This window comes from Sus scrofa, chromosome 9 (assembly GCF_000003025.6).
Source record: "Sus scrofa isolate TJ Tabasco breed Duroc chromosome 9, Sscrofa11.1, whole genome shotgun sequence".
Classification (NCBI taxonomy): domain Eukaryota; kingdom Metazoa; phylum Chordata; class Mammalia; order Artiodactyla; family Suidae; genus Sus; species Sus scrofa.
The window spans coordinates 48,495,198-48,522,120 of record NC_010451.4 but is presented as its reverse complement, the minus strand read 5'-3'; the positions used below and the strand labels follow the sequence as shown (position 1 = coordinate 48,522,120).

The following is a 26,923-nucleotide window of genomic DNA, read 5'->3' as shown; positions in this document are numbered from 1 at the left end:
CTATAAAAAGAAGTCCACTGGAGCCTGAAGATACTCAGCTGTAAATCCCCTCTCTGCTCCACCCTTCTTTACTGTCCTTAATTATTGCCTATTCATAGAAGCAATATGAACTCAAAGACATTCCTCTTCCAACTGAAGACTGAACGATTCACAGACAGGATCTACATCTTACGGGGCTATTACACCTAGTGAGGACTCAAACTACATGTAAAAGTCAAAAGACAAGTGGCAAGCTGGGAAATATAAATATGAACACAGATACAGGCTGTCTCATACCACAAAGGACTAATCTCAAATATATAAAGAGCTCCAGGAAATCAATAATAAAAAGACTAACATTCCAACAGAAAAAGGGCAAAGAGCATGGACAGACATGTCCCCCCCCAAAAAAATGACCCTTAAGTAGGTTAAAAGATGTTCTCATTCCTAATAAGAAAAATGCAAATTAAAACTATACTGAGATACTATTTATCTAACAGATTAGCTCTGGAAAAAGGTACAATTCCAATGTTGAGAATGAGTGCAAAAGTTGGCACTTTCTACATAGAATCTGCCAAAGTTATCATTTCAATGCTTCATTCACTGGGGATGTATCAATACAAAACTAACAAAAGACTGTGCCCTTATGGAGCTTTAATTCTATTAAAGAGAGAAAGACAAATAACCACAATAAGAGTATATCAGGGATACCTGCTGTGGCTCGGCAGGTTAAGAATCTGACAGTGTCCATGAGGATGCAGGTTCAATCCCTGGCCTCCATCAGTGGGTTAAGGATCTGGTGTTGCCACAAGCTGTGGCAATGGTCACAAGCTGCAGCTCAGATCTGGTGTTACTGTGGCTGTGGTATAGGCTGGCAGCTGCAGCTACAATTTGACCCCTACCCTGGGAACCTCCATACGCTGCAGGTGTGGCTGTAAAAAGGAAAAAAAAGAGTATATTAGGATGTGATAGGTGCTATGCAAAAAAAAAAAAAAAAAAATATATCAAACTACAGAGGATTGGAAATGACAGGGGAAGAGTTGCAATTTTAATAGGTTCCTTAGGATAGGGCTCATTTAGGTGTTATTTGAGCAGACTTGAGGGAGGTAAAGGAGAAAGCCCTAAGTATGTCTTTAGTAAAAGCATTCTAGGCAGAGAAAATAACAAGTGCAAAAGCCCTGTGATAGGAATGTAGCTGGCACTTAATCTGAGAACAATGATGATGCACACTGAAGCGTTCAAAGAAGAACATGATCTGACCTGTTTTTAACAGGATCAAAATGGCCATGTTCTGAGAACCACTGGAAGAAGGACAAGAGCAGAAGCAGAAAGACCAGGTGGATGACTAATGAGTGGCAACAGTGGTTGGAGTTAAGCAGAAGCTGAGTAGAGGCTGCTGGATATATACTGAAGGTAGAGCCAACAGGATTTCCTGATAGGCTGGATGGGAAGCATGACACAAACATGGAATCAGTGATGACTCAGAGGTTCTGACCTGAGCAACCAGAAAGGGAAACGGGGTCGAGCTGATTCAGGGCGGTGAAGGTCAAGAGGTGTCAAGTCTGGTAGGTGTGCATGGGGTGACTGACTCACTGACTCGCCGCGTCTACTCCTGGAAATCCGTCCTACACATTCATCAGCGTACGTACAATTCACATATTCAAGACTATATACCTCATCCCTGTAACAGTAAAAGCTCAGAAGCAACTATGACCAGAAACAACTGTACTTCTTAAAGGGTAGCTCTGCTGATTTCACTTTCCTTCTCAAAACCCTACAATGGCTCCCCACTGCCCTCAGAATTCAGCCCATATTCCTTTATCGAGCACTGCAGATTCTGATACCAATATCCCTTTCCAAACCTCACCCACTACACTGTCCAAAAATAAGACTCAGTGTTCTCTACCCAAGGACCACTGTGTCTCATCTCCGCTTCTGGCCATTCTGTTCCCATCTAGAATTCCCACCCTGCACACCTGCACGCAGCCACATCCTACCTGTCATGCACATCCTGGATCAACGGTCACCTCCTCAGTGGAGCTTCCCATGATCCTCCTATCTGAAAGGTGTAGCTCCCTCCTCTGACTTCTGTGCTTTTCTTTCTTTCTTTCTTTTTCTTTCTTTCCGCCACACTCACAGAATGTGGAAATTCCCAGGCCAGGGATTAAACCAGAGCCACTGCAGCAGATAACACCAGATCCCTAACCCACTATGCCACAAGGGAACTCTTGTGCTTTCTTCTTTCTTTTTTATGGCCATATTCTCAGCATATGGTAGTTCCAGGGACTGAATCCAAGCCACAGCTGCAGCAACACTGGATTCTTTAAACAACTGTGCTGGGCCAGGGATCAAACCCACACCTCCGCAGTGACCCAAGACACTGCAGTTGGTTTCTTAACCCACCACACCACAGCAGGAACTCCCTATGCTTCTTTCAGGTGTGTTATATGCATAAAATGTCTTTTTTTAATCTCCTATAACTGCAATCGCCTTAATAACTGTATCCGTCAATTATCCAACTTCTTATACTCTGAAGAACCCAGCATGCTTTATATTAAGCAGACATTCAAAAAAACACGTTATAAATGAACAAATGAATGATTTGTTTTTGCTTTTTCCTTTTTAGGGCCACACTCGTGGCTAGAGGTCAAAATGGAGCTACAGATGCCAGCCTACACCACAGCTGCACCAAATCACAGCTGCATCTGCGATCTACACCACAGCCCACACCAACGCCGGATTCCCTAACCCACTGAGCGAAGCCAGGGATTGAACCCACATCCTCATGGGTACTGCTGGATTGGTTTCCACTGAGCCACAATGGGAACACCACAAATGAATGAACTTCAGAGAAAGATCCTCACTTTTTATATGGCTCCAAAAATGAAGTTCTTTTAGAAAGTCTAATATATACAAGAGCTGCAAGATTGCCCTGGGTTCCCTGATATACTAAAAAAAAAAAAAAAAAAAAAAAAAAAATCACTCCTCTCACAAGTAACCTTCCTTTCTCATCCCCCCTGGTGAGTCTACTATCCCTACAGCTCCAATTCCAGGTCTGGAATGTGTATTTCCTGAACCAGCTGCTTCACATTTCAGCTGAGGGCAGGTTTGCCCTCCATGCAGGAGCTAGAACTGATGCAAGGAAATTATGTAACTCGTTTCTTAGATGGCACGACTTACCAAGAAAAGGATTTCACATGTTCCTGAATCATGATCCAGGTCTGGCCAAAATCATCTGACTTCCATAGCTGCAAAGACCAAAGAGAGAAGTGGTCACGATGCCAGAGATATGACGTAAGATGCCCAAACGGCATCGCCAGCCAACATCCACAGAAACCCCACCCTGATGATAGGCCGCCTATAAAGACAGGCATTCAGATCATGTAGGCCAGCTTGGTTATCCCAAGGTAGGGTTGGGGAAGGTAGGACAGATCACCTGTGCCGCCTTCTCCAAGTTACCAAGTTCTCCACAGCAACAGAAAGGAAAAATGATTGTGACTTGACTTATAAATTACCAGAAACCGGCCCTCAGACGATGGTTAAAACAAAAGGATTAGACTCGGTACTTCTTGCCTGGGAAACAGTATCCTTAAAAAAAGAGAGAGAAAATGGAGTTCCCGCCATGGCACAACAGAATTGGCAGTGTCTCTGAAGGACTGGAACACAAGTTCCATCCCTGGCTCAGCACAGTGGGTTAAAGATCCACCCCTGCTGCAGCAGCTGTGGTGTAGGTTGCAACTATGACTCAGATCTGATCCCTGGCCCGGGAACTCCATATGCTGCAGGGTGGCCAAAAAAGAGAAAGAAAGAAAAAAAAAAAAAAAAAAAAAAAAAAACCATCATGGGCCACGATGATCAAAGCTGAATGGAGAGGACTCTGGCTAAACACAGGCTCAAAAGAGCACCAAAGGGAATCCACTGAATACACAAGGTGTGGCTGACCTGCCGATCTTTGACAAAGCCCCTCAACTTTCAGACACAAAACCTGCAGGTTCTTGCGACCATAGGGACCAGGGAGTAAGAAACAGGAGACCAAAAATAACACTAATCCACCTACACCGGTAAACCAGTAAACCGACCCAGCCCATACTTAGGTTACTCCCTAAGGCAAGCGAAGATAAACAGATCATGTTTTGATCAAACAACCTGCAAAGCAAAAGAAACTTCCGAGGTTCCTCTGGGCAAAGCTGTTTGAAACTCATCACAAACCCAACAGGATCGACAGGTTTCACGGGATTACGCCAGATCAATACTCTTGACTTGGCAAAAGTTTCACCCTTGAGATAAACATCTTACTCAGGCTTTCTGCCCATCCATCACCTTTCCTTCGCATCCAGGTTACACGAAGAAAACACACATTTGTATTACATGCACATGCGCGCGCACACATGCACAAGACTTAAAATTAATGGTACTTTCAAATAAATGGTAAGCAAAGGCAGTCTGTTTAGAGTGGAGGGTGGGAAGGGTAGAAATTTGACAAGCGGTCTCAGCGGAGCTCAGATGCCAGCCTTCTCTACCCAGCTCTCGGGTTCAATTCCAGAGCCCCGATGACCCCCAGGACTAACAAAGGTGCACCTGCACCGCAAGGGCCTGATGTGTAACTAACAGGGCCTGCCAAGGCCTAGGTGTTGCTTCCTGGCTGGGATGAAGACCAAGCATGCCAGGGGGAGATGTTCGTCCTCAGCCACGGGAAGCGCAACAATAGCTCCAAAGAAGAGAAGGAGGAGGGGCCAGGGGAGGTCACAGGAAGGCCAGGCAGGCCACACTCGAGGAGCCCCGCCTCTTCCGTGTTCCAGAAGCTCTCTTACCTGCTTGTTGGGGTGAGACCTGTCAAAGCCCAGGAGGAGGTTGGAGGCCTTACTATGCAGGAGGAGGTCGGCTGCCCGGAATGGGATGGAGAAGCCTTGGATGGTGTTGCAGAAGTCAAACGTGGTCCAGAGGTACTGGGCATAAGCGTCTGCAAAGATGTACTGCAAGGGAAAGGAGGCGCGCTCAGAGCAGGGCCTGGCTGGACCCCCCAACACCCCGACCCCGACAGTGTTTGGCCACACCCACGTGCAGGGGCCAGGGACCAGCCAGCAGACTCATGGCTTTCCTGCCATCTCTCCAGCAACAAAGAGATGCTGGTGGCACCACCCAAGGCCTGGCTCGGGGCTGGGTGCAGACAGGCTGGGGTGAAGCCCGATGGTGCTCCTGTCTGACCAGGCGATGAAGCTGGTCAAGACTTTCTATTTTTTCCTTCACTCGCCTCGCCTTTCTCACTCCCCAGGGGCTCCCGGGGTCTGAAGCAGAAGGTGGCTGCAGGAGGCTGGACAGAGAAGGCCGGCTGCACACGGGCGGGCCTGCTGCACTCTCCCCCGCCTTCCCAGGAAGGCTGACGACCTCACGCCCACCCGGAAAGCTGACTTCTCCTTCCTGCTGCTCTGCCAGGTGAATGGGCAGCTCTGAGGACCCAGCTGCCCCTGGGGCTGGCAGACACAGTCTGGGGCACCCCAGGCCGGCAGGTGCCTCACCTTCACTTCCACACAGGTGAGTGACCCTGAACCAGTCTGGCCAGGGAGTGACTGCTGGCCTGAAGAGTCCTCAAGGGGAAAGGAAAGAAGCGATTCAAGTTAACAAATGTGCACAGAATGGTCACCCTGGACCAGATGCGGGGGGCGGGGCCCAGAGAAAACACAGGAGCCTTCCTCTCAGGCATCTTCCACCTAACGTGGGAGAAGGACATGTCCCCAGACAACTATCGTTCAAGGAAAATGAGATTAACTGAGAAACCATGGACGGAGTCCTAGGAAAGCACAGACTGCAGGTCAGCTCCGGTTTGGAAGATCAGACATGACTCTGTGGGAGATTTGGGCCTTGAAGGGCAGGCAAGACTTTCGCAGGGAAGGAACAGGCCAAGTCAAGGGCAGTCTGAGTTTGGGACCAGAAGAGGAGGGGGAAAAAAAAATACAGCATGGGGAAAAACAAAAACAAAAAAACAATACATCACAGGTTTGATGACAGTCTTGAGAGCCTGAGGGAAATATCAGAAAATAAGGCTGCCAAAAAAAATAAATAAAGGAGTACCCTGCTGGCCTGGTGGTTAAGGGCCTGGCATTGCCACTACTATAGTGTGGGTTCAAGCCTTGGCTCAGGAACTTCTGCATGCCACGGCTGTGGCCAAAAAAAGAAGGCTGGAAAGGCCAGATGCACAGGCCTCGTGCACAGAGAGCTGGAGAACAGCCCCTGCTCCCAGGAGTACAGGGTAGCTCAGAGGATGCCTGGGAACCAAAACTAGAATAAAGGGGACCCAGCACCACCAACACCCAGCCACTGACATCCCAGAACTCAATGATGCAAAGGACTCCAGCCAAGGACACTTTCCCTAATTGAATCTACCTGTTCCAGATCCAGCTTCAGCTCTGAATCCTTTCAACGCCAACAGCCAGGCCCATAGGAACACTCTGCACTTGTCTGCACGTTGCTTCCTATGTTCCGGCTCCTTTCCTTCTCACTCTCTCTCCCCCATCTAGTCTGTAAACTTCCCAGGAATGTGGATTAGGTATTCTCTGCTTCCTCCAGAGCAACTAATATAAAACCCCAAACTCTAGAGACACCTAATTCAATCTAACTCGAGAGGTTAGCAAATGCCGTGAGAGCAGAAACTACCAGAACCAAAGGCAACATGATAAAAATAATTATGATCCTAAGAGGACCATCACCATCTAGGGCATGAAAGGGTCCCCCAGAAATAATGGGACTCATCTTTCTGCTCTGAAACCGGCTTGGTTACAGCAGGAGGGAAGGTCCTCTCCGTGTGAAAAGTTTTCTCCAGAAACCTATTCCACAGCTGCCTGCACTTTCACATACGAGAAGCTGGAAATCGTGCACCGGATTTCAGAACGCATGATGTTCACGGTCACGGCTCCAAGTTTTCAAGAGCACTTCATATGTGCCAGGCACTGTGCTGCAAGCTGGCGCGCCTTACCTCCTTTCACCCATGCAGCGCCCACAGCAACTCTGCTAAGGTACTGTTATCTCCTCTCTTACTAACGAGACACTGACGCTTCTGGTCAGCCATCTACGGTGACCAGAAGGGAGCAGTCACAGCGGCATCTGGCTGGTTCAGCAATCCTTACTCTTCTTCCAACCCAAAGGCAGCCGACTGAATCCACAGGTCCTGCGCTGGACTGGGCTCATTGATAGGCCTCCTCTCCGAGTCCACTCCTCAAGCTTCTCCGGGAACTCCCTGGCCTTCTGCCACAGCGTCTCATCAGTCCTCTGCACCCCACCCCTGGCCATCTGTCTCCGAGTCTCTCTTGCCAGCTCCTTGCCCTCAGGGGACCTCTGAACTCTCCCACCCTTGGCCACTGCCTTGGTTTACGGCTCATCCTTCCACAAAGCTTCCCCCACTGCCTCCAAGAGCAAGCGTTCCGGGACTCTCCAACCTCCTCCCATCCTGGCTTCTGCCAAGAGTCTCGTTTCATGACCTTCTCTACCGTCTCGGCACTGCCAGTGGGATGGCCCCAGATACTCCACTCTGTCCAGAACCGAACCCTTCGACATCTTCCCCGCAGACCCTGTTTCCCCTCCCATGTCCCAAGCCCGGTTCACACGACCCCTTCCCCCAGCCCCACGGCTCACCCTGAGGGATAGGTTTCTGCTCCGCTGCCTTCCTTCGGCCCCCACGTTCAACCAGCCACCTCCCCTGTTAGGTTTTCCTCTAAAACGTTTTCCACCATCAAGTGTGCCTTCCTCTTTATTCCCAGTGCTACCAGGGTGGCCCATGGCCGTACCAGAGGCATTAAGGAAACTGAGGGGTTGGCACTGGGTTTACTCCCATCTCCTAGGACCCAGCAGGGAGTGAGATACTTAAGAGGGTGGCATTAGGTTTGGTGGAGTGACTGGGCAGCTTCATGCCTATGTTAATTAGCGTACAGGCTCCCCATCTGACTCTAACCTTGCCCTTCCAGCCCACCCTGCACATGGCCAGCAGACACACGGCCCTGAGAGCCGGTCTTCACAAGTAACTCCCCCACTCTGACTCCTCCAAAGCTTCCTTTGGTCCTCAAGGCAGAACAAGCCCCTCCCTCTGCAGACAGGGCCTCCTCAATGACACCAGGAAGCCATTCAGTGCAACTCCTCCCCTCCCCTGCAGAGAAGCCACATTTGGCACCTTGAAGCCTCGGCCCACGCCTTTCTCCTCCCCGAGGGGCTCCCACCAGCTCTGCCGGAGCTACTGAAATCGCGCCCAACTGTAAAGCTCCAGCCCTAATCCCAAGCACCCATGAAGCCTCCCCCATCACTGATCCAACCTCACTCAGCCCAGCTCTAAGGACCCGCAGTTTCCACTCTGCGCTAGGCAAGCGGGCTTCCTGCTGTCAGGGAACCTCAATACGCAGGCGCCAAGTAAGAAGCAAAGAACGTCACCCTCTGCTTTGCAGTCCCGAGGCTGTCCAGCTGTCAAGTCTGCTCAAGGTGACCCTGCAGATCTGCTGGCAAAGCTGACCTACTAGGTGCTCCCTAACCTGGGCACTTTCTGGAGTATCCTCGCCCCACCCCCACACCTCTCTGCAATCAAGCAATATCCCAGGGGCGCCGCATCCTTTAGCTTAAAGCTGTTTCCTCTTAAAATACAAAGACCTCCAAAACAACAACAAAAGACTCTCCGGAATTAATTCATCTCCCTGTTAGCACCTGTTAGCACCAGATTTTCCAGTTTTGAGGACAGTGAGAGGACGGGCAGAGGAGGCAGTGAAGGGACAGCCTCCAGGAGTAGGAATTCAGGGAAGCAGAGAGAGAAGTTTACCATTCCACAGGGACCAACCTCTGCCTGGAAAAAGGCAGGACCAGCTCTCGCTTCTGCTGAGGCCGTGAAGCCTGACTGCACATCCAAGGACCTTCAGAGAGTCCAGCCAAGCCTGGACACTGCTGACCGGTCTTGGATGCTCTACAGGGCTAGGGGAGCTGCCAGGTGACTAGAGCCACACGCAGGCCCAGGTGGCACACAGGGGACCACGAGGAAGGAAGCGGGATGTCTGGCTCATTCAAAAATAGACCCAAATGCTCACATGACCCCACGTGGCTCCATCTGCTGTAAGTGGCACCTTCTACAGGTCACGGCCCCCCAGACTTCCAAGTGGCCCTTTCGTGACCTCTTAACCTTTTGAGCTGTTCACAGTCATTTTAACCATTTCCAATCACCTCCCTGGCAGTCACCCCAACATTTTTACCCAAGTGATTGGCCTGGCACAGCCCCTTGGTGTCAAGGGCAGAGCACCCAGCCCTGGATGATTTTTCTCAGGAAGTGGTGGGTCTGGTGGGGCAATTTGCCTGCTGGTGGGTTACAAAGACAACAGCAACCAAAGTAATCAGCCCAATGAGAGTCACTTCCTTCCTGAGAATTCCGGGGTCCGGGTGGGGTGTTTAACAGCCTCCCCTGGGGAATCGGAAATGCAACAGAGAAGGCGGCACCCCTAACCTCACTCAGCCTGCTCAGGCCCCAGGTCCAACTGTCACCAAGATCTCCACGAAGCCAGCCCTAGGCATCCTCCCCGTCAACTCCAAAATCTCCCCAACTCAACCCTGAGAAATCAGGGCTGCCCACCCTTCCAGTGACAGCACTGAGACCGCTGTTCCCATTGTACCTGCAGCACCTAGAGCTCCCTGACTGTAACCACACTCCGGTTTCCTTCCTTCTTACCCCCACGCCCTGGCCCTGGCCCTGCTCCTCCTCCAGCTCCAAAAGCCCCACCCCCTCTCCCTGCACTAACTCCTGCCCCACAAACCCTAACATCATCTTTCCTGCTTTCTGACTCTTCTGATGGGGGCACTCAGCAGCTGCTCACCACGATCTGGGACAAGCAGGAAAGGAGGCAGAGCCTGCCTCCAGACACCTGCGTCCTATGGCCGGAGGTGAGGAGCGGACAAGATGGAGCCAAAAGGGGAGAGGCTAGAGGCACAATGGGAGGTTTCAAGGCTGCTCTTTCAGCAGCAGATAATTTTAGGACAATATATGGTGATGATGTTGGGCAGTACAACCTGACAAAGAGACTCACACAAGTGCTGGGTGATTCTTGAGAGGCAGGGAGCATTCAGATCGATCCACTGGAGATGCAACACAGCCAGAGAGCTGGACCCTGGGGCCGGGCTTCTCACCCGCTGGAGGAACTGGGAGTCCCCAGTTGTAGCCTGCCTGGCCCCAGGGCAGTGGGGGGGATGGGGCGCAGAGAGCCTGACAACCCAGCCAATTCCCTCCAACACCTTTCTGTGCTTTTCCACAGAGGGAAAAACTGCTCTGTCACCCTGGAGGTAGGCTAAAGAAGTTAGCAGCATGTCCTAACTGTCCCTCTACTTGGAGATCATCAGGTAGGGCTGATATTTACTAGTAGGTACCAGTAATAACTATTCTAGTTGCGTTTTTTCTGTTTCTGCTAGTAAATAGCCGTTTCCTTGAGCAGCCTGGCCCCCTCCCAAGGACCTGCCTACAATCCAGCAACTGTAAGGTTAATGCCTGGCTCAGCAGGGTGGCCTTCAACACCCAGCTCCCGCCAGATCAAGCCTGTTCTGATTGGTCAGTGCCATTCCAGTGGCTAAATATTTTGGATACAGCCCCTGATAACAGAGTACAAGCAACCTGAGAAGCCAGTACTGGTAGGAGCTGGGGGACTATGGGGGTGGTGGGCAACTGGGCAGAGGACCCTGTGGATTCTTCTCTCTAATTCCTTTCCAGATAAGCAAAGAGCAGCAGCCATGCTTAGTAGAGCTTTCCCTGCTAAGGAGCTAGTTCTTCAGCATCCTTACAAGCAGCTGTCCTCTCCTGGAAGTGAGCTGTGGATCAATAGAGTAGGGGGAAAAGCAACCACAGTAATTCTCCAGCCTAAAGCTACCTAACCAGCAGGAAAGCCTTTGCAAGGCAAGCCTGACCGCTGCCCGCCCCTCTTCCTCCCTGGGGCCCCGGACAATCTCAAGTCACAGCTTTGTTTCTGCCCAGGTTCTACTGCAGAAACAAAGCCTCGGGCCAGCCAGCTGGGAAAACAAATCAGGAGCCACAGCAGGATCAGCCGCCCTGGTTTTCTTTTCTATAGAGGGTAAAGGTTGGAGAGAAGGGAGGGTTGTGTGCACGCACATGTGCATGCACGCACATGCGCACATGCATGCGCGTGCACGCACACACACACACACAATGCCCATGAGCCCAAGAGTTCAGCAGCCACCCTGGAAGACCTGGATTAGACTTCAATATAAGTCCCATTTTTACCATCTATGAGTCGGACAATTTATTTGGCAGCTGGCAGCTTTCCTGTGCTTTAACCTGCCATTGTTTGTCTAGCAATCCTGCCTGGCCAGTACCTGGCCTGCTTGATTATGCACGGTTCCACCTCGAAAATGACATTCTGTCACCAACTCCCAGGTGAGCAGAAAAACAGTCCCTGGCTAACAGTCACGCTGCCAAGATGTCTAAGCGTTCCACCTCCCAGCCCCCTTTCCCAAAGTGCCCCTACGAAGTCAGGAGGGGCGACTTTCTTACACGCTTGTTGTCAGCAGGACTGTGGTAGAACTGGGCGATCACGGCTTCACTGCTGTTCCCCGTGCCGAAGTTCAGTTTCTCTGAGATTCTCTTGAATGATCTTCCGTAGTCGTAAGACACGTACACCTGGAAGATGGAGGCGGGAAAGAGAAGGATGGTGAGAAGCGTGGCAGAAAGATCACTCCCTCCGCCTCCACTTTCACACGCCTCCCTGTGCACCCGCCACCACCACCACCTGCAGCCAGAACATGGTTCCCAACAGGTCCCTGACACCATGAAATCACAGGTGTGAAGACAACCCACAGAGGAGAAGCAGGCCACCTCTGTGTCTGTCCCCAGGCCTGTGACCTCTTCTCAGAGGCCACGACAACTCCTGGAGAGGGAGAGGCCCGCAAGGAAACCATGAAAACCTCCTTGACCACGTCTCCGTCAAGTGCTGAACACGTTACCTCCAGATGGTGAGAGAATGGAGTTGTCTGAGGGGAAGGGATTGAGAATTTGTTTTGCCATTTGCTGATCTGTCCCCAAAAGGTAACTGAATTCCTCATCCCTCTGCTGGGGAGTTCTGAGCTTACAGCACCCCAGAAGGTAAAAAAAAAAAAAAAAAAAAAACCCTCATGGGTTTGCACAGAGTAGCCCCAGAGATGCAAAACAGAGTAGCGCTAAGTGACGAAATACACACAGAGGTTGCATACACGGGTACCAGAAACCCCCTCCAGCACTTGTGTTTTCTGATCCTGAGTACTGGACACCAGCTCCAGGGTGCCACCGGCCTTCATTTCTCACCAGCTCCTGGGTTTTTGGCTCCCCAGTAACCATAGGGATGAAACAGAAAAATAACTCATGCAATGAATGCCAGGTGCCTGAGGCTGAACACCTTCTTCCCCTGAATGAGCTCAGGGAGGCCTCCCCACCACCCTAGGTGGCAAATGCAATTATTAAAACCATTTTACAGAAGAGGCAACAGGGGCTGATGAGATGACTCATGTGCCAAAGTCAGAGAGAAAGTAAGTAGCAGCGTGGGTTCTGACCCAGGCTGCCTGCCTCCACAGCCAGAAATCTGAAAGCCATCACCCCTCAAAAAACGGAAGTTAGAACGGAAGCTGTCAGAGAGATTGTCCCTAGACTTTACTACGTAGGCCCTGTGGCATAAATATAATCAGTGGGATGGAGTTCCCTGGTGGCCTAGTGGTTAAAGGACCTAGTATTGTCACTGCTATGGTGCAGGTTTGAGTTCTGGCCTGGAAACTTCTGCCTGCCATGGGTGCAGCCAAAAAAGAAAAATATGCATATAGATATATATCCACACACACATATATATAAAATCAGTGGCTTAAAAATGAGCATGACAGGTGAATAGAATACGAACAATACTGAGTCAGAATTGGGGGAAGAAATGAAGGCCACCACTGCCCGCTGACTCAACAGCACACATGTTCTGGGGGCTTCATGGGCGCCAAGTTCTGCAACAGACCCCGGGCGCACACAGACACGGTCTTTCACACCATGACCGTGCAAACACGTTAATGCTGGTAAATGATGCCCCATGTGAACAATGAACTACACAAGGTCCATGCAACGAAAACCGAGAGCACATGCGGGTCGTTAATATTTATTAGATATTGAGGTTAGAAGAGCACAGAGCCTCTGCCAGTATCTGGGTCACGGCAGAAGAATCCCTGTTACAAACACAAGCTTAAAATGTGTTCCTGACTACCAAGCACACGAGAAGGGGCTGCCACAAGAGCAGCTTCAGAATTCAGCTGGCTGAGAGCTGCTGAATCATTTGAGGGGTAAAGAGACCAAGCGGGACTTTCTCACTTCTATCCTCCAGGCTGAGAACAGATGGGAAGGGCCCCCTGTGATGTTCAGAAGTGACATGTAGCAAATGGTTCCTCCACAAGGGCACTGAGGCCCCTTCCAGCCCAGCATCCCATAAACGGACAATCCTCTCCAAGTGACCTCCTCAGAGGCACATGTGTGACAATCACCTCGCAGCCAGGGCAGTGTTTTTCAGTGTCAATACACTTTTGTATGCATTCTCTCTTCATCTTTTAAAAACCCTGTTGAGTTAGTCTCTCCTTTGTCCCCTTCCGTGGACCTGGAACATAGCAGGTACTCAGAAAGATGTCTGGCATGAATCATTATAAGCCGCAGGCTGAGTCAATGCACGGGTTCCACAAATGACTAAAGGGAAGTGACATGAATGCAGCAGTAAGAGAACGAGCAAACGACTGTTTCCGTTTAAGAGATAACAAAAACTAAGACTCGGGGAAATGAAGGAGGAGCCCAAGGTCACACTGCTAGAAAGTGACAAAACTAAGACAGGTTCCTCCAAGTCCAAGTCCAGCTGTCCTTCCACTGTTGCAAATTAACCTTCTGATGAGTGTTCTCTTCTGCCCACATACTTTTCTGATAAAGAGGAAGCTCGTGCACCAAAGCCAGGGGCCAGACGGTGGCAGTCACGCTGGACGAAGGGGGAAGACACCACCTTGAGCAAAGCACAGAGCCTTTCTCCGACACCCCGCCACACCTCCACCTTTCCCACTTGGGGGTACTACCACCTTCACGACCCAAAAGCTCTCCCTTAAAGTTCTCATCTGTAAGCAAACCCCATCTCTTTGGGTCTTTTTTTTTTTTTTCTCTTTGGCCGTGGTGTGCAGTGGCTTGATGTGGCAATCTCAGTTCTTAGACCAGGGATTGAACCTGGGCCACAGCAGTGCAAGCACCAAGTCCTAACCACTAGACCACCAGGGAACTCACCAAGTCTTGTACTAAGGAGAAGTTGCACGTGGGTCCCCATGGGAGAGTCCCTCCTATGCCTGATGAAGGTTCTCACATTGCTCATCAACCTTCCTTCCCTCCTCCAGGCTGAGCAATTCCAACACGGTATTTTTATTCTAGCCTCATACTTCTTCTCATCTCTATTTCATTAATACAGACCCTACGTTACCATGGGGCCAAGACAAGCTCAGAGCTGTGCACAGCCATCCACTTTCCTCTACGATGAGCCGCCCAGAAGGGGTCTCTGCCAGGGTTCAGACGAGGCCAAGTGGGCTGAGGGCCCCCTGGCCTCCACACTGCATCCTTCTGGAACATTCTGGTTCAGGTGTCTTTTCCTGCTGCCTTACTCACTGCCCTCAATGACCTCCAGGTGAACTGGGGCAAACACCCACCTCTCCTCACTCATCTTGTGCTGCCATTTGCTTTGCATCTGGACACAGGTTTCTGCACTAATTAGTCCTCTCCAACCTCGATGGGACACTACTCCCTAAAGAAAAAGACGGAAGGAGTTTCCTTTTTAATTGAAGCAGAGTTGATTTACAATATTAGCTTCCGGTGGACAACAGAGCAATTCAATCTTAATTTTTATAGATTATACTCCATGTAAAGGTATTACAAGGTAATGGCTCTATTTCCCTGTGCTGTACAATCTATCCTCGGGGCTTATTTATTTTCTCCATAGTAGTTTGTATCTCTTAATCCCAAACCCAGTTTCAAAGCTGCCAAAAACTGCTGGTTAGATCAGTCTTACCTTCAGCAAAGAAGGTCCTAAGTGAATGGTTTGAAATGATTTCCCCTGTGCTTCAAAATCACACACTAACAGGGAGGAGGAGGAGAAAGGACAGGGGAAAGGAGAAGGGGTGGGAAAGAAGGGTTGCAATGTCCAGCAAACATCTCCGTGACCTGTGCTCTTATAAGTACACTCCTGTTTCTCAAACTGTCACATGCCTCCAAAGCACCCAGCAGGACATGGGTCAAAATGCACACTTGGACTCAGGAAGCCTGGGGTGAGATCTGAGATTCTACATTTCTAACCAGCTCCCAGAAAATCCCCACATGGGAGTTCCTGTTGAGGCTCATCGGGTTAAGAACCACAACAAGTATCCATGAGGATGTGGATTCAATCCCTGGCCTCACTCAGCGGGTTAAGGACCCGGCATTGCCATGAGCTGTGTATAAGTCACAGACACGGCTGTGATTCGGCATTGCTGTGGCTGTGGTGTAAGCCAGCAGCTGCATGGGAACTTCCATATGCTGCAGGTGCAGCCCTAGAAAAGCTCCCCCATCCCCCCCAAAAATCCCCACGCTCCCGAACCTCATACCACTGCTTGGGAAACAACGTTTTACCAGATCAGCCTCAAATGAGAGATGAGAAAACCAAGAGGAGGTTAATGACCTGCTCAGGTCAGACTAGTGAGCAATAAAGCCAGGATTCAAACCCCCACATTCTTCTCTCGGGGCTGAGGCTTAGCTGGACACCAGTTCTGCACTGCTGGCATATGTGGGCCCTGCTCCCCTGCCGATGCTCAGGGCCAACAATCACGCTGTCACACCTCTCTGCATCCAAGTGTCCTACCATTCCTGATGCCTCCCCTGGAGGATTCTCCTCTTCTGCAGGACACTCTGCTGAGCTCTTCGGCCAATTATGTGGCAACCGAGTACTTGGTAAAACAGGTCAGGAGAGTGCAGAGAGGAAGCGGTGGGGAGAGTCAAGATAAATAACACCTATTGCTTCATCTCCCAGACTTGTCACAGAAAAGATGGGTCCCGCAGGAGCCATGCTTCAGGGGATCGCACGGGCTACAAGTTCATCAGGACATGATTCATTTTTCTGTTTTCTGTTTAAGAGCAAATCTTCCAGGATCCAGCTTCCAGATCCATCCCTTTTTTTATATAGGCTGCATATGTAGGAGCTGGCCATTCTCCAACACGCATGCAGTTCCGTATTTGTGGAGATTCTTTTCCTTCTGAACTGCGGGCGGGGCCTGATAACCGTGCTTCCAGTCTTTAAAGAAAAGCTAGATTGCTACGACACCAGCACCACCAACTCCTGCCTCTGAGTCATAATTTATTTTTGCATTAACTTTTCACGTCAGAACATCTCAGTTTCATCTGCCAATTCTTTAATGGAGCTTGCATACAGATGGGGGGAAATCTCTGCCACCCCTATTTATTACCTCCAAGCGTGAAATTTTCTTTCCATTTAATCTTAGCACATACTTCATTCCAGAAGAGTTTATCATTTTCGAATGTTCGATGGGCCCTTGCTAAGAATCACCCAAATATTTAGACAGTGAGAATTAGCTTTGGATAGACTGGCACTATATGTAGGGGACCAACGCTCCTGGTTCTCCCGGACTGAGGAGGGTTCCAGGATGTGGGACTTGCAGTGCTAAAACCCAGGTGAGTTGTCACCCTGGCCTCACAGATGGAGTATGTGACCAGGCCTTCATGTTCCTTAGCCCCAGCTCTCCCACAGACATGCTGAGTGACCCCAGGCAAATCAGTGAATGTCTCTGGGCTCCTCTTCGTCCAGCAAAACAGTAAAAAGCTAGGTTTTCTACCTCTCTTGCCAAAAATACTATCTGGACAGAGAACTTTTAAAATGCATTAAAAAACAAATGAACAACAAGAGCAACAAAAACCTAAGGAGGATTTCTCAACACAAGAGGGCAGAGGGCAGAAAACTGCCTCTTGTGCTCCAAAGCGATAGCTTCACAAAGTGACAGTGGTGAAGACAGGCTTATGGACTCTCCCAGCCGCTGGTCGTCCACACGTTGCCATCTGTGCTTGCCAACCCTGACCACACTCATTAACAGGCCAAAGTCACTGTCCCAAACAAGCCTACCCCTGCCTCCAGATCACCACTTCCAAACTGGCTGTCAGCTGCAATGGTTTCCCATCATCACACCCAGCACACCCCTGGGCAAAGTCACGCATCATCATGGCCTCGCCTTCGTCTGCCCTCCCCATCTGTGGCTGCCCCATTCAACCCGCTGGAAAACAGCCCCCGGGCCCCCTCTGGTCCTCTAGCTGGGGGCACATCCACATCCAACCCAGATGGTAGATACACAGAGAGGGGCTCATGGAGACCAAATCCAGCCTCCAGAATCACAAGTGTGTCCTCCAGGCTGATGGGACAGTGCTGGCAAATGCATCAGGAGGTTTCCTCTGGCCAGAGGGCAAAGAGACCGAAGCGCCACAGCCTCACCATGTCAGACCCTGACCCAAGGCAGGGCTGTTCCCCTTCCCCACAAGGGGATGTCTGGAGCAGGGACCACAGACTTGGGACCCACAGGCTTACTCTGGCCTTCATCTAGGTTCAACTTGGCCCACAGGGAGTTTGTAAAAATAACATATCAGCTGCCAACTTGTAAAACTCAGAAGGTTTCATGTACAGACCTCTGAGCTTCTCTCGAAAAATCAGATCCAGCCACACTGGGCCCTGCGTGTCAACCAGAGCTGAGAGCCGATGACAAGAGCCCAGAAGCTCAAAGTCTCTCCTGCCTCCCAGAGCCTCTCATACGCTGAGACCAAGCAACAGTCACCACATTCCAATTAAGACACAGGTGAATGTTTCTGGAACGTGTTTCTCTATCAAAACTGGCAAAATGAGGAGTTCCTGTTGTAGCGCAGCAGAAACGAATCCTACTAGTATCTATGAGGATGCAGGTTCGATCCCTGGCTTCCCTCAGTGGGTTGGGGATCTGGCGTTGCCATGAGCTGTGGTGTTGGTCGCAGACACGGCTCAGACCCCGAGTGGCTGTGGCTGTGACGCAGGCCAGAAGCTGTAGCTGATTCAACCCCAAGCTTGGGAACTTCCATGTGCCACAGATGCAGCCCTAAAAAAAAAAAAAAAAAAAAAAAAAAAGGCAACCAAAAAAAAAGAAAAAAGTGGGAAAGGACATATTGTCCCAGAGGGCCACCTATTTCAAGAAAAAGGAAGAGACCATTCTTCCCGTAAAGAGTGGCATAAGCTTGCAGGCAGCTTCACCCCTGCCCGTTCCCTACCCGGCCTCTATCAGAGGTCTTTGAGTGTGACCCTTGGTCAACTATCTCCAAAGCACTTAAACTATTGAACGTCGTAAAAAGCCAACTGTGGGAATTAAGAATGTGAATGATTAAGAGTCAAGGACACATCCAACTCTACCGGGTTAGAAGAAATCAGCACCTGGGAAAAACCAATTCATGCCACTGGGCTCTGCTGCCCAGCTCTGCCCAGGAAGGCATTTACGGACGCGATAATCCAGATCATACCTTATCGCTGCACAGAGGTCAACGCACATCACGTGGCTCTCTCTGCAACACTGACTGCACCACCCTGTGTTCAGCAGGTAAGGGGTGTGCACTCTTTTCCAGATTCCCCAGGCACCCAATAGTTTCTCAGGCATAACCCCAACGGATGAGAAAAGGGTGTCCTGGCTGCACAGAGGGAAGCCCAGAGCAACACCGATACTCACGTCGCTGCTCCTAGGCCTCGCGAGCGACAGGCTGTCCCGGGCCAAGGCCACGATGACGTTGCTCTTCTCTCCGGCCCAGTGGACCACCATCTGGTTGTGGGAATCATTCAGACTAACCTGAAAGAGATCGAACCAACACAAGAATTAGGACCCAGGAGGAGGGACGGCCAGCAACTTTCTAAAGCAAGACTCTCTCCCCCTTCCTGTCACTCAGAAATGACCAAGATGCTTCTTTATACCTGGACCACTGGCCAGGGCAGCCTATTTGCCTCCACTGCAGATTCCACCAGACTCCACCTTCACGAGAAGAAACACGAGTCCTCTGCTATTTGGGATTAACGGGACTGCAAAAAAAAAATCTTCCTCTCAGGCTCTCACTGGCCTAACCAATTACTTGGCTTATTTTTGTCCTTTGTGCAATCAACCTCGGATTACTCTCATCCTCACTCTGTACTTGGGTCATGCACTTGTCAAATCTGAAACCGAAACACTGAAGCATCGTCCTCATTCAAAAAAGGGACACAGGCCAGAAGCACCACAAGCTTGCAAACCTCTGTTCAAACTGCGTCTCTCTCTAGCCTACAGGTGACATCGCTTATCCTTAGCTCCTAACCGGGAGGAACAAAAGAAAAACATCAGCTTTAGCTAGTTTTGAAGTATCCCGAGGAAAGAAATATTTCCCAGGACCTCACAGAAATGGCCTTTGGCTGATTGCGAACAGTAGCTCCCAGGCTTCTGGATTTCTGTAAACCAGTAAAATGCAGGTACCTTACGCAGGCCGGCAGAGGCTTGGTCAGCCACTTCTATTTTGCCAGGTAAAGAAGTTAATAAACACAACCACTAGGAGTTCCCTTGTGGCATAGTGGGTAAAGTATCAGGCGTTGTCACTGCAAGTGGTCTGGGTCACTGCTGTGGTGCAGGCTCAATTCCTGGCCCAGGATTCTGCATGCCTCGAGCAAGGCAAAAAAAACAAACAAAACGCCGAGGCGCCGTATCAGAGCTTGGCTGGCTGGTCTCTGAATCTGTGCCCCCTGCTTTCTGCGAAAACAGCAGACTCTTACGACGGGGTGTGGCCCCAGCCCCCATGCAGTCCTGTTTTCTTTCCCTTCCTGCTGCATTTAGGTCTCCAGAGTCCCAGGGGAGAGCAGGGCCAAGGCGGAAAGGCACCCACATCCCCAAAGAGAACTTCTCCTAATGGGGGGATACATGCACACCTGATCCCCTGGGACTCACCTGTTAGGTAGCCGCCCCCCTCCTAAGCAATACGACCACCATCTATAATCACTGTCATTTTTGAAAGAAAGGACATTTTAACACTGAAAACTGAGGAGAGAATCTCAGAATAAAGACCAGTTCTTTTGGAGAGGCTCTGCTTTATGGAAAGCTAACTCCGTTCCTCTTCCTCTTCCACCCATCACTGATAGACAGTTCATGGGTGCACCTGGGCACAGGTGAGTCATCCATGTCACCCCCTGCGTGTGGGAAGAGCCAACTGAGCTGAGAGATTCCGAGAGCTGGTCTTGACATGCAGAATTAGGACAAAGCCCCCAAAAACCAGGACCATGAGCAACGTCTGGGGAAGCCAATTCCATCAACCCTTCACCCACGACTGTCTCCTGGGCACGTGGAGAAGGAAACCAAGCTTCCGGACTCCGAGGGGCCTGTGCACCCTCCAGCCTGGACATGTCCCCGTCCCCACCCCCACCCCCACCCCCACCCTCACCCTCACCTCCAGGAGCTGATGGGCCTTCCAAGGAGCTGCCTTCCCACCAAGGCTACAAAACCCTCCCCTCCCACAGCGGCTTTCTCCTTCCCCTCCTCCTCCTCCCGCCCTCTGACTCTCCCTGCCCACTCCTGGAGGTGCTCTCAGCTGTCCCAAAGGAGATGGGAAACACCTGGGCCCCAAACCTGGCCGACAGAGTGACAAAGGAGCTTAATCCTTAACTACTTTGCTTTGGGTCTTAAGCACCTGCATCTAATTTGACCCAGGACCCAAACTCCTTTGGAAGATATCTGAAATGAGGCCTCCTTCAAGAAAAAAGGCGTTGGATATTTTTTTAGGAAAGTATGTCATTCCAAAATGTCCCTTCTCATTCCCAGAGAGGTTAAGTCCAGGCAAGCAGTGACAGAGACAGGCAAATAAAAAACAGAAACAAGTAAACTGTCTAGCCCAGGATACCACAGGGAGAAAGCAGCTCAGAGACTCCCCACCGGCCGAGGGAGGACGCCTTCCGGCAGCCTTCCCCACTGCCCCTCTCTCCTTCCAGCCCTGGTCTCTAGGAGGAGTCTGGAAGCATCTATAGAGAAGCCCACCAGCACAGGTGTCCTGGGAATTCAGGCTAACAGCCTTTTCCCTCCAATACACCCTCATCCTTCCCTCATCCTTAGAACCAGAGGGAAGTAAACAGAGGCCTTAGGCAAACGTCAATACAATAAAGGATTTGGAACCTAGAAGCATCACCTAAGTTCATCCAGGGCCTGGGATAAAAAGGCCCATCAATGTGGCACTTGGGCAACCTCGAAACAGCCCCTCGGGCAGGTTCACAATCAAATAAGGCTCTGAACAGGTTACAAAGCCTTTGGTGATCACAGTGGGTATGAGGCCTGAACACAACTTGCTAAAGCCTTTCTACTCAGAGGCCATGAGATTTATGGGGTCCCCCCAGCCAATCCTAAGAGAGGTGAAGAGGTGAGAGCAGAAAAAGGATGCAGCGAACATCCAAGGGCTTTTTCACAAAGGAAGCCTAGAAGGCAAGCTTGGTGAAACACCTTTTTTTAAAAAAAGATTGTATTAGATATCCCTTTGATTCCTAACAGCAGACTGTAAAAAGGGAGTGGGAAAAAAGTCCCTGGCAAAGATAGTGGCCTGTCCAAGGGCCACCAGGTATCTCAGACAAACGGCTCAGTTCCTTCCTTGGCCGGATGTCAGTCTGGGAGAAAGTCCTGGGGGAGCCGCCCGCAGGGCTGAGGTTGATCCCCAAGGCAGCCCGGGGGCCCCTCCCCCAGAGCACAGCGGGGAGGCAGCCTCGGGAATCCACGCACAGGCAGGCTGGCAGGCTGTCACATTTATTAAGGCAAAGACATCATTCTGCTCTCTCCTCACTTTCCTCCTCTCCATCTCCCACTCCCCACCCTCCCCACCTTAGGGGAAAGAGGACGTCAAAGCAGGCCCTCCATGGAAAGTGACCAGGAACCCAGAGGTCCCGGCAATCCCAACACCCACAGGTGCCTGTGCTGGACCCCCACACTTTGTGCATGGTTTCCGGTTTGTCTGGGTCCTTTTCCATCCCCAGGGATGTCCCTCTGGCCTCTGCCCCAAGTCTCCCCCATCACCAGCCCTCCTGGTGCAGATTTCCAGACCACGCCTAGCAGCCTTGCTCCCTGGGGTCCCACAAACGGCCACGGGGAGGGGTGGGCACACGCAGACCCCGGAGACGCTGGTCTGGGAAGGAAGGAGTAGGAGCGGGTGGGAGGGCAGCTTTTCCAGAACGTAACCTTGATGTGCAGTGGGTTGTAACTACAACCCCGGGGCGTGAACAACCTTCCTCTCCCATCTCCAGCTCACAGGGCGTAGCTGGAGCTTGATAAATGAGACACGATTAATTGGGGCTGTAAAAAGCAGCAGGGAGGGGGCCCAGCACCTCCCCTCAGAAGGCAAACAGAAAGATGACAGGAGTCCCTGCCTCAGAAACTGCATCACAAACAGCAAACAGCATCTGGGGGCGCGGTGGGGAGTAGTAACTTCAGGCCTCGGCTAAGATCACAGGCAAATTAAGAGTCAAGGTAGCCCCCCCCCACCCCCAGATTTGGTTTACTTGAACACACTGAGTGTGTGAGTGTGCGAGGGCAATCCTTATTGCACCTGTGAGTGGGTGGGTGGGTAGGTGGGTAGACAGGTAGGTTGGTAGGGGGACCGGAGTTCATCTTCACATAAAATAAAATAAAAAAGATAGCCCCCCCCATCCCCAGAGGTCACCTGGTTCTGGGGCCCCAAATCCAGCTAACAATCAGCATCCCCGGAGAGGCCCCACCCCAGATCCATGGACCCTCTCACTAGAGCCCAGAAATCGGTTAAGACACATCCCTGGTGTCTCTACTGTGGTGCCTTTGGGAAACGGTGAGCCTAGCCCACTCCCTTTCCAACTGGCAGAACCTGAGGCTTAAGTAAGAGTGGCAGGAAGACTCACCCTTTCTATGGGGCTTTGTCGTTGGGTACCTTGAGTAGCTGTTAAAACCCTATGATCTGCTGAGAAATGGCACAACAGGACCAATCTCAAAACACATTGTTAAATGAAGGAAGCCAGGCCGGAGGGGTCGCCTATGTCATGATTCCATTTACATGAAACACCCAGAACAGGGAAATCCAGAGATAGAAAGAGGGGTGGTTGCCAGGGGCTGGGGTTGTAGGAATAACTGTTTCATGGGTAAGAAGTTTTATTTGGAAGTGATGAAAATGGTTTGGAACTAGATAGAGACAGTATGTACTAAATGCCACTGAATGGAATTGCCCCCTTTAAAGTGGTTAATTTCAGAGTTCCCCTTGTGGCTCAGTGATAACAAGCCCGATTAGTACCCATGAGGACGAAGGTTTGATCCCTGGCCTCGCTCAGTGGGTTAAGGATCCAGCGTTGCCATGAGCTGTGGTGTAGGTCGCAGACATGGCTCGGATCCTGCATTGCTGTGGCTCTGGCATAGGCTGGCTGCTGCAGCCCCAATTTGACCCCTAGCCTAGGAAGTTTCATATGCCACGGGTGTGGCCCTAAAAAGCCAAAAAAAAATTTTTTAAAAGGTTAATTTCATGTTATGTGAATTTCATCTCAATTTTTTTTTAAAGCCTCTGTCTATGACCTGCAAAGAATGCTATATTTCTCTCAAGTGCTGATCCAAGACCCAGGAGCTCCCACTCTGAAGAAGTGCTTCTTGCTTCTCATTTCGAGCCTTCCTGCTAGCAAAATATGCAGCTCAAGTGAGTCACAGAGGAGGCAGGCTGAGGAATGGGTCTCTGGCCAAAGCACTCCTTCAAAATGCTATTGGTGGTATCTGCAGAGTCATGGCATCCCCTCGGGCCTGGTCCCTGGCCTCTGGCTGGAGAAATGGCCACAGGCTCGGGGCTGGCGACCACTTCCAGCTCATACCAGTTGTCACCACTGCCCACCTGGGTCTTCTGGCAGGCCCCGGCCTTCCAAAGAGGTTAAGTGATTTTCCTCATTATTCAGAGGGAGGGAAGAAGCTGCTGCCACCCAGCCTCAAGCCCTGGGTTGTTATAAATAGAAGGACAAACAAACTGCTTGGGTGTTTTTGCTCTTGTTTTTTCTTTTTTGGCCGCACCTGCAGCATGCAGTGTTCCTGGGCCAGGGATCGAACCCATGCCACAGCAGCAACCAGAGCCACAGCAGTGACAACACTGGATCCTTAACCCACTGAGCCACCAGGGACTCCCTAAAGTGCTTGTTGTGTGCAGGGACTCAGGGATTATGCGCTGAGGCCCACTCAGGGTTAGGTACCCTCTGGGGCTGTTTACTCACTTCTTACCTCTCAAGAGTACAGGGCACTCCTGGAGGAAATCAGTGAGGCAAGCCTGACTGGTAATAAGAATCTGATAATAAAACCTACCAACAACCTATACAGTCACTGAGTCTTATTCAGCAGGATGGAGGCCCTTAATTAAGGGATGGGTCACACGCCATCTGCAGTCATTTCTTCCGCCACTCTCTCCTTTGAATTGGTCCAACCCAAAGATCAGGATGTCCCAGACACCCACGGCTTGTCGTCCTCACCACGCCTACACAGCTTCCTTCCAGAACCCAGGACGAGGAGGACAAATGAGGCAGCCTGGTTCCTTCCTCTGCCTCCCTAGCCATGGAATACAAAGAAGCATTTTCAAAATCCTGCACCAAAGTATAAAACAAATAGCCTGCCCTTCAAGTGCAAGGTCAGGGGCAGCTGCTAGGTCCTCGGAAAGCCAGGACGGGCCTGGGGAAACCAAAGACGGACTCCCGAGGTCCAAGAACAACAAGGTTTCTCAAACCATCCCTTTGCACGACCTAAATGCAGGTTATGCAAATCGCCCCTCTGTGTCCCCTTTCAAGCCTGTGTTCCCACTATATTTAGTAAGCTCATTTTCTTCCCTGGATGCTCCACCTCAGAAAGAGCACTGAAATCTAGTTTACGAACTCCCTGTAGAGATGCTTTGTTCTCATTTGACTTTTCTCAATGACACTTCAGCTTCACCCACAGAACTCGTTAACTACTGGGCTGATAAATGCAGGCTGCCCATTTTACAGATGAGAAAACAAAGGGAGAATGACCTCAGACTGAAAAACTTGGCATTTCACTAATATCTCCCTAATCAGAGTTAAGAGTTCTCTTTAGGTTTATTTATATGCCTCTTCCTGCCTGACCGTATCAGTTCAGAGACTTTAGTTCTTTTCTTAAAATTTTTATTGAGGTGTACTTGATTTACAATGTTGTGTTAATTTCTGCCATACAGCAGAGTGACTCCGTTATGTGTGTGTGTGTATACATAAAGTATGCACACATATAAAATATATACTTTTTCATATTCTTTTACATTTTCACAGGAACTATTGTATAGTTCCCTCCGCTATACAGTAGGACCTCATTGTCTGTCCACCCTATACACTAATTTGCATCTGCTAAACCCAAACTCCCCATCCTTCCCTCCCCGCAACCCCCTTCCCCTTGGCAACCACAAGTCTGTTCTCTATGTCTGTGAGTCTGTCTCTGTTCCATAGATAGGTCTGTTCGTGTTGAATTTTAGATTCCACATATGTGTTATCATACAGTATGTGTCTTTCTCTTCCTGATCTTTCTGACTTACTTCACTTAGCATGATAATCTCTAGGTCCCTGGAGACAGACATCAGTTCTAACTCATCTTTGGGAAGTAGGATCCATCCACCATTGACCATGATCTGCCACCCACTCCTAGGGAACGCCACTTTGTGATCTAGCAAATAGCATGCTTTGCTGTTCCGGAAGGGCTGCCTATAAAAGAGAACCTGTGAACAATCTCTTCGTTGTGAAAATAATCACCCCCTCATTTACCAGCTGACAAGAAGGAACCTCAGGGAACATTTAACCATCCTCCACACCTTGGAGATGAGGTTAAACCCACAGAAAGATCTAGAGGTGGTGTCTACACACTGCTATGAAACCCAGGCCCCAGAGCGGGGCACACAGCACCAAGAGCACAGCGAGCCACTCACCAGGGTTTACTGGCTGCTGAACACGCTGAAATGAGGATTCACCTCTCAACCCAAGGCTATTGCTGTGAGCTCTTTAGGGTGGTCCCAGAATCTCCACTTTGGCTCTGCAGCGTCACCATCAACAGCCCCCACGGCATTCATTCAATAAATATTTATCAAGCATTTACTATGTATCAGATGCCGCACTAGATGTTGGGGAGACAGCAGACTTCCAGATCCTGCCTCATGGCTCTTAAATCAGTAGGGGAAACAAACATCAAATAACTGATGCCACGAATGCTGCTTACACTTGTTAAAAGGGCAGAGGGTGGTGAAACCACATGCAGGGCTACACTGGAGACCTGACCCCCAGGTACCATCAAGATGAAGAGGGAGGGGTCTGGGCAACAGGGACAGGGAACAAACAAAAGAGAGATCAAAAGCAAGAACAGAGCGAAAGCCAGGAACAAGAAGGCCCTCTGGACTTGACAAATCTGAAAAGTTAAAAGAAGAGAAAAAAAAAAAAAAAAAAGATGTGTTCCCTGGTGGCCTACCAGTCAAGGATCTGGCATTGTCACTGCTGTGGCACCAGTTTGATCCCTGGCCCAGGAATTTGCACATACCACGAGAGCAACCAAGGGGAAAAAAAGTTAAAAGTAGTGGAGTTCCTGTTGTGGCTCAGCGGTAATGAACCCAACCAGTACCTATGAGGACGATGGTTCAATCCTAGGCTTCAATCAGTGGGTTAAAGATCCAGCATTGCCGTTCACTGTGGTGCAGGTCGCAGATGTAGCTCAGATCCTGAGTTGCCATGGCTGTGGTGTAGGCTGGCAACTGTAGCTCCCATTTGACCCCTAGCCTGGGAACTTCCATATGCCGCGGGTGCAGCTCTAAAAAGCAAACAAAAAAGAAAAAGAAAACTCGGGAGTTCCCGTCGTGGCACAGTGGTTAACGAATCCGAATAGGAACCATGAGGTTGCG

General features: G+C 50.3%; 1 protein-coding gene across 8 annotated transcripts in view; it reads right to left on the bottom strand.

Moving 5' to 3' along the window:
* SORL1 (sortilin related receptor 1) overlaps positions 1-26,923 on the bottom strand; it is a 218,321-nt gene that overhangs the window by 131,550 nt on the left and 59,848 nt on the right. For 6 of the 8 annotated variants that reach the window (XR_002335694.1, XM_021063014.1, XM_021063011.1 and 3 more), the window contains 4 exons: positions 18,736-18,852; positions 11,492-11,617; positions 4,791-4,952; positions 3,160-3,227 (listed from right to left, as the gene is read on the bottom strand). Coding sequence is in view for 7 of the 8 variants with exons in the window: in XM_021063011.1 (XP_020918670.1) it covers positions 3,160-3,227; positions 4,791-4,952; positions 11,492-11,617; positions 18,736-18,852 (473 nt within the window). In the remaining variant the exon portion in view is untranslated. Of the gene's footprint in view, positions 1-3,159; positions 3,228-4,790; positions 4,953-11,491; positions 11,618-13,482; positions 13,985-18,735; positions 18,853-18,974; positions 19,328-26,923 lie in introns of those variants that run through there. The other 2 variants (XM_021063013.1, XM_021063015.1) reach the window with 2 other exon arrangements.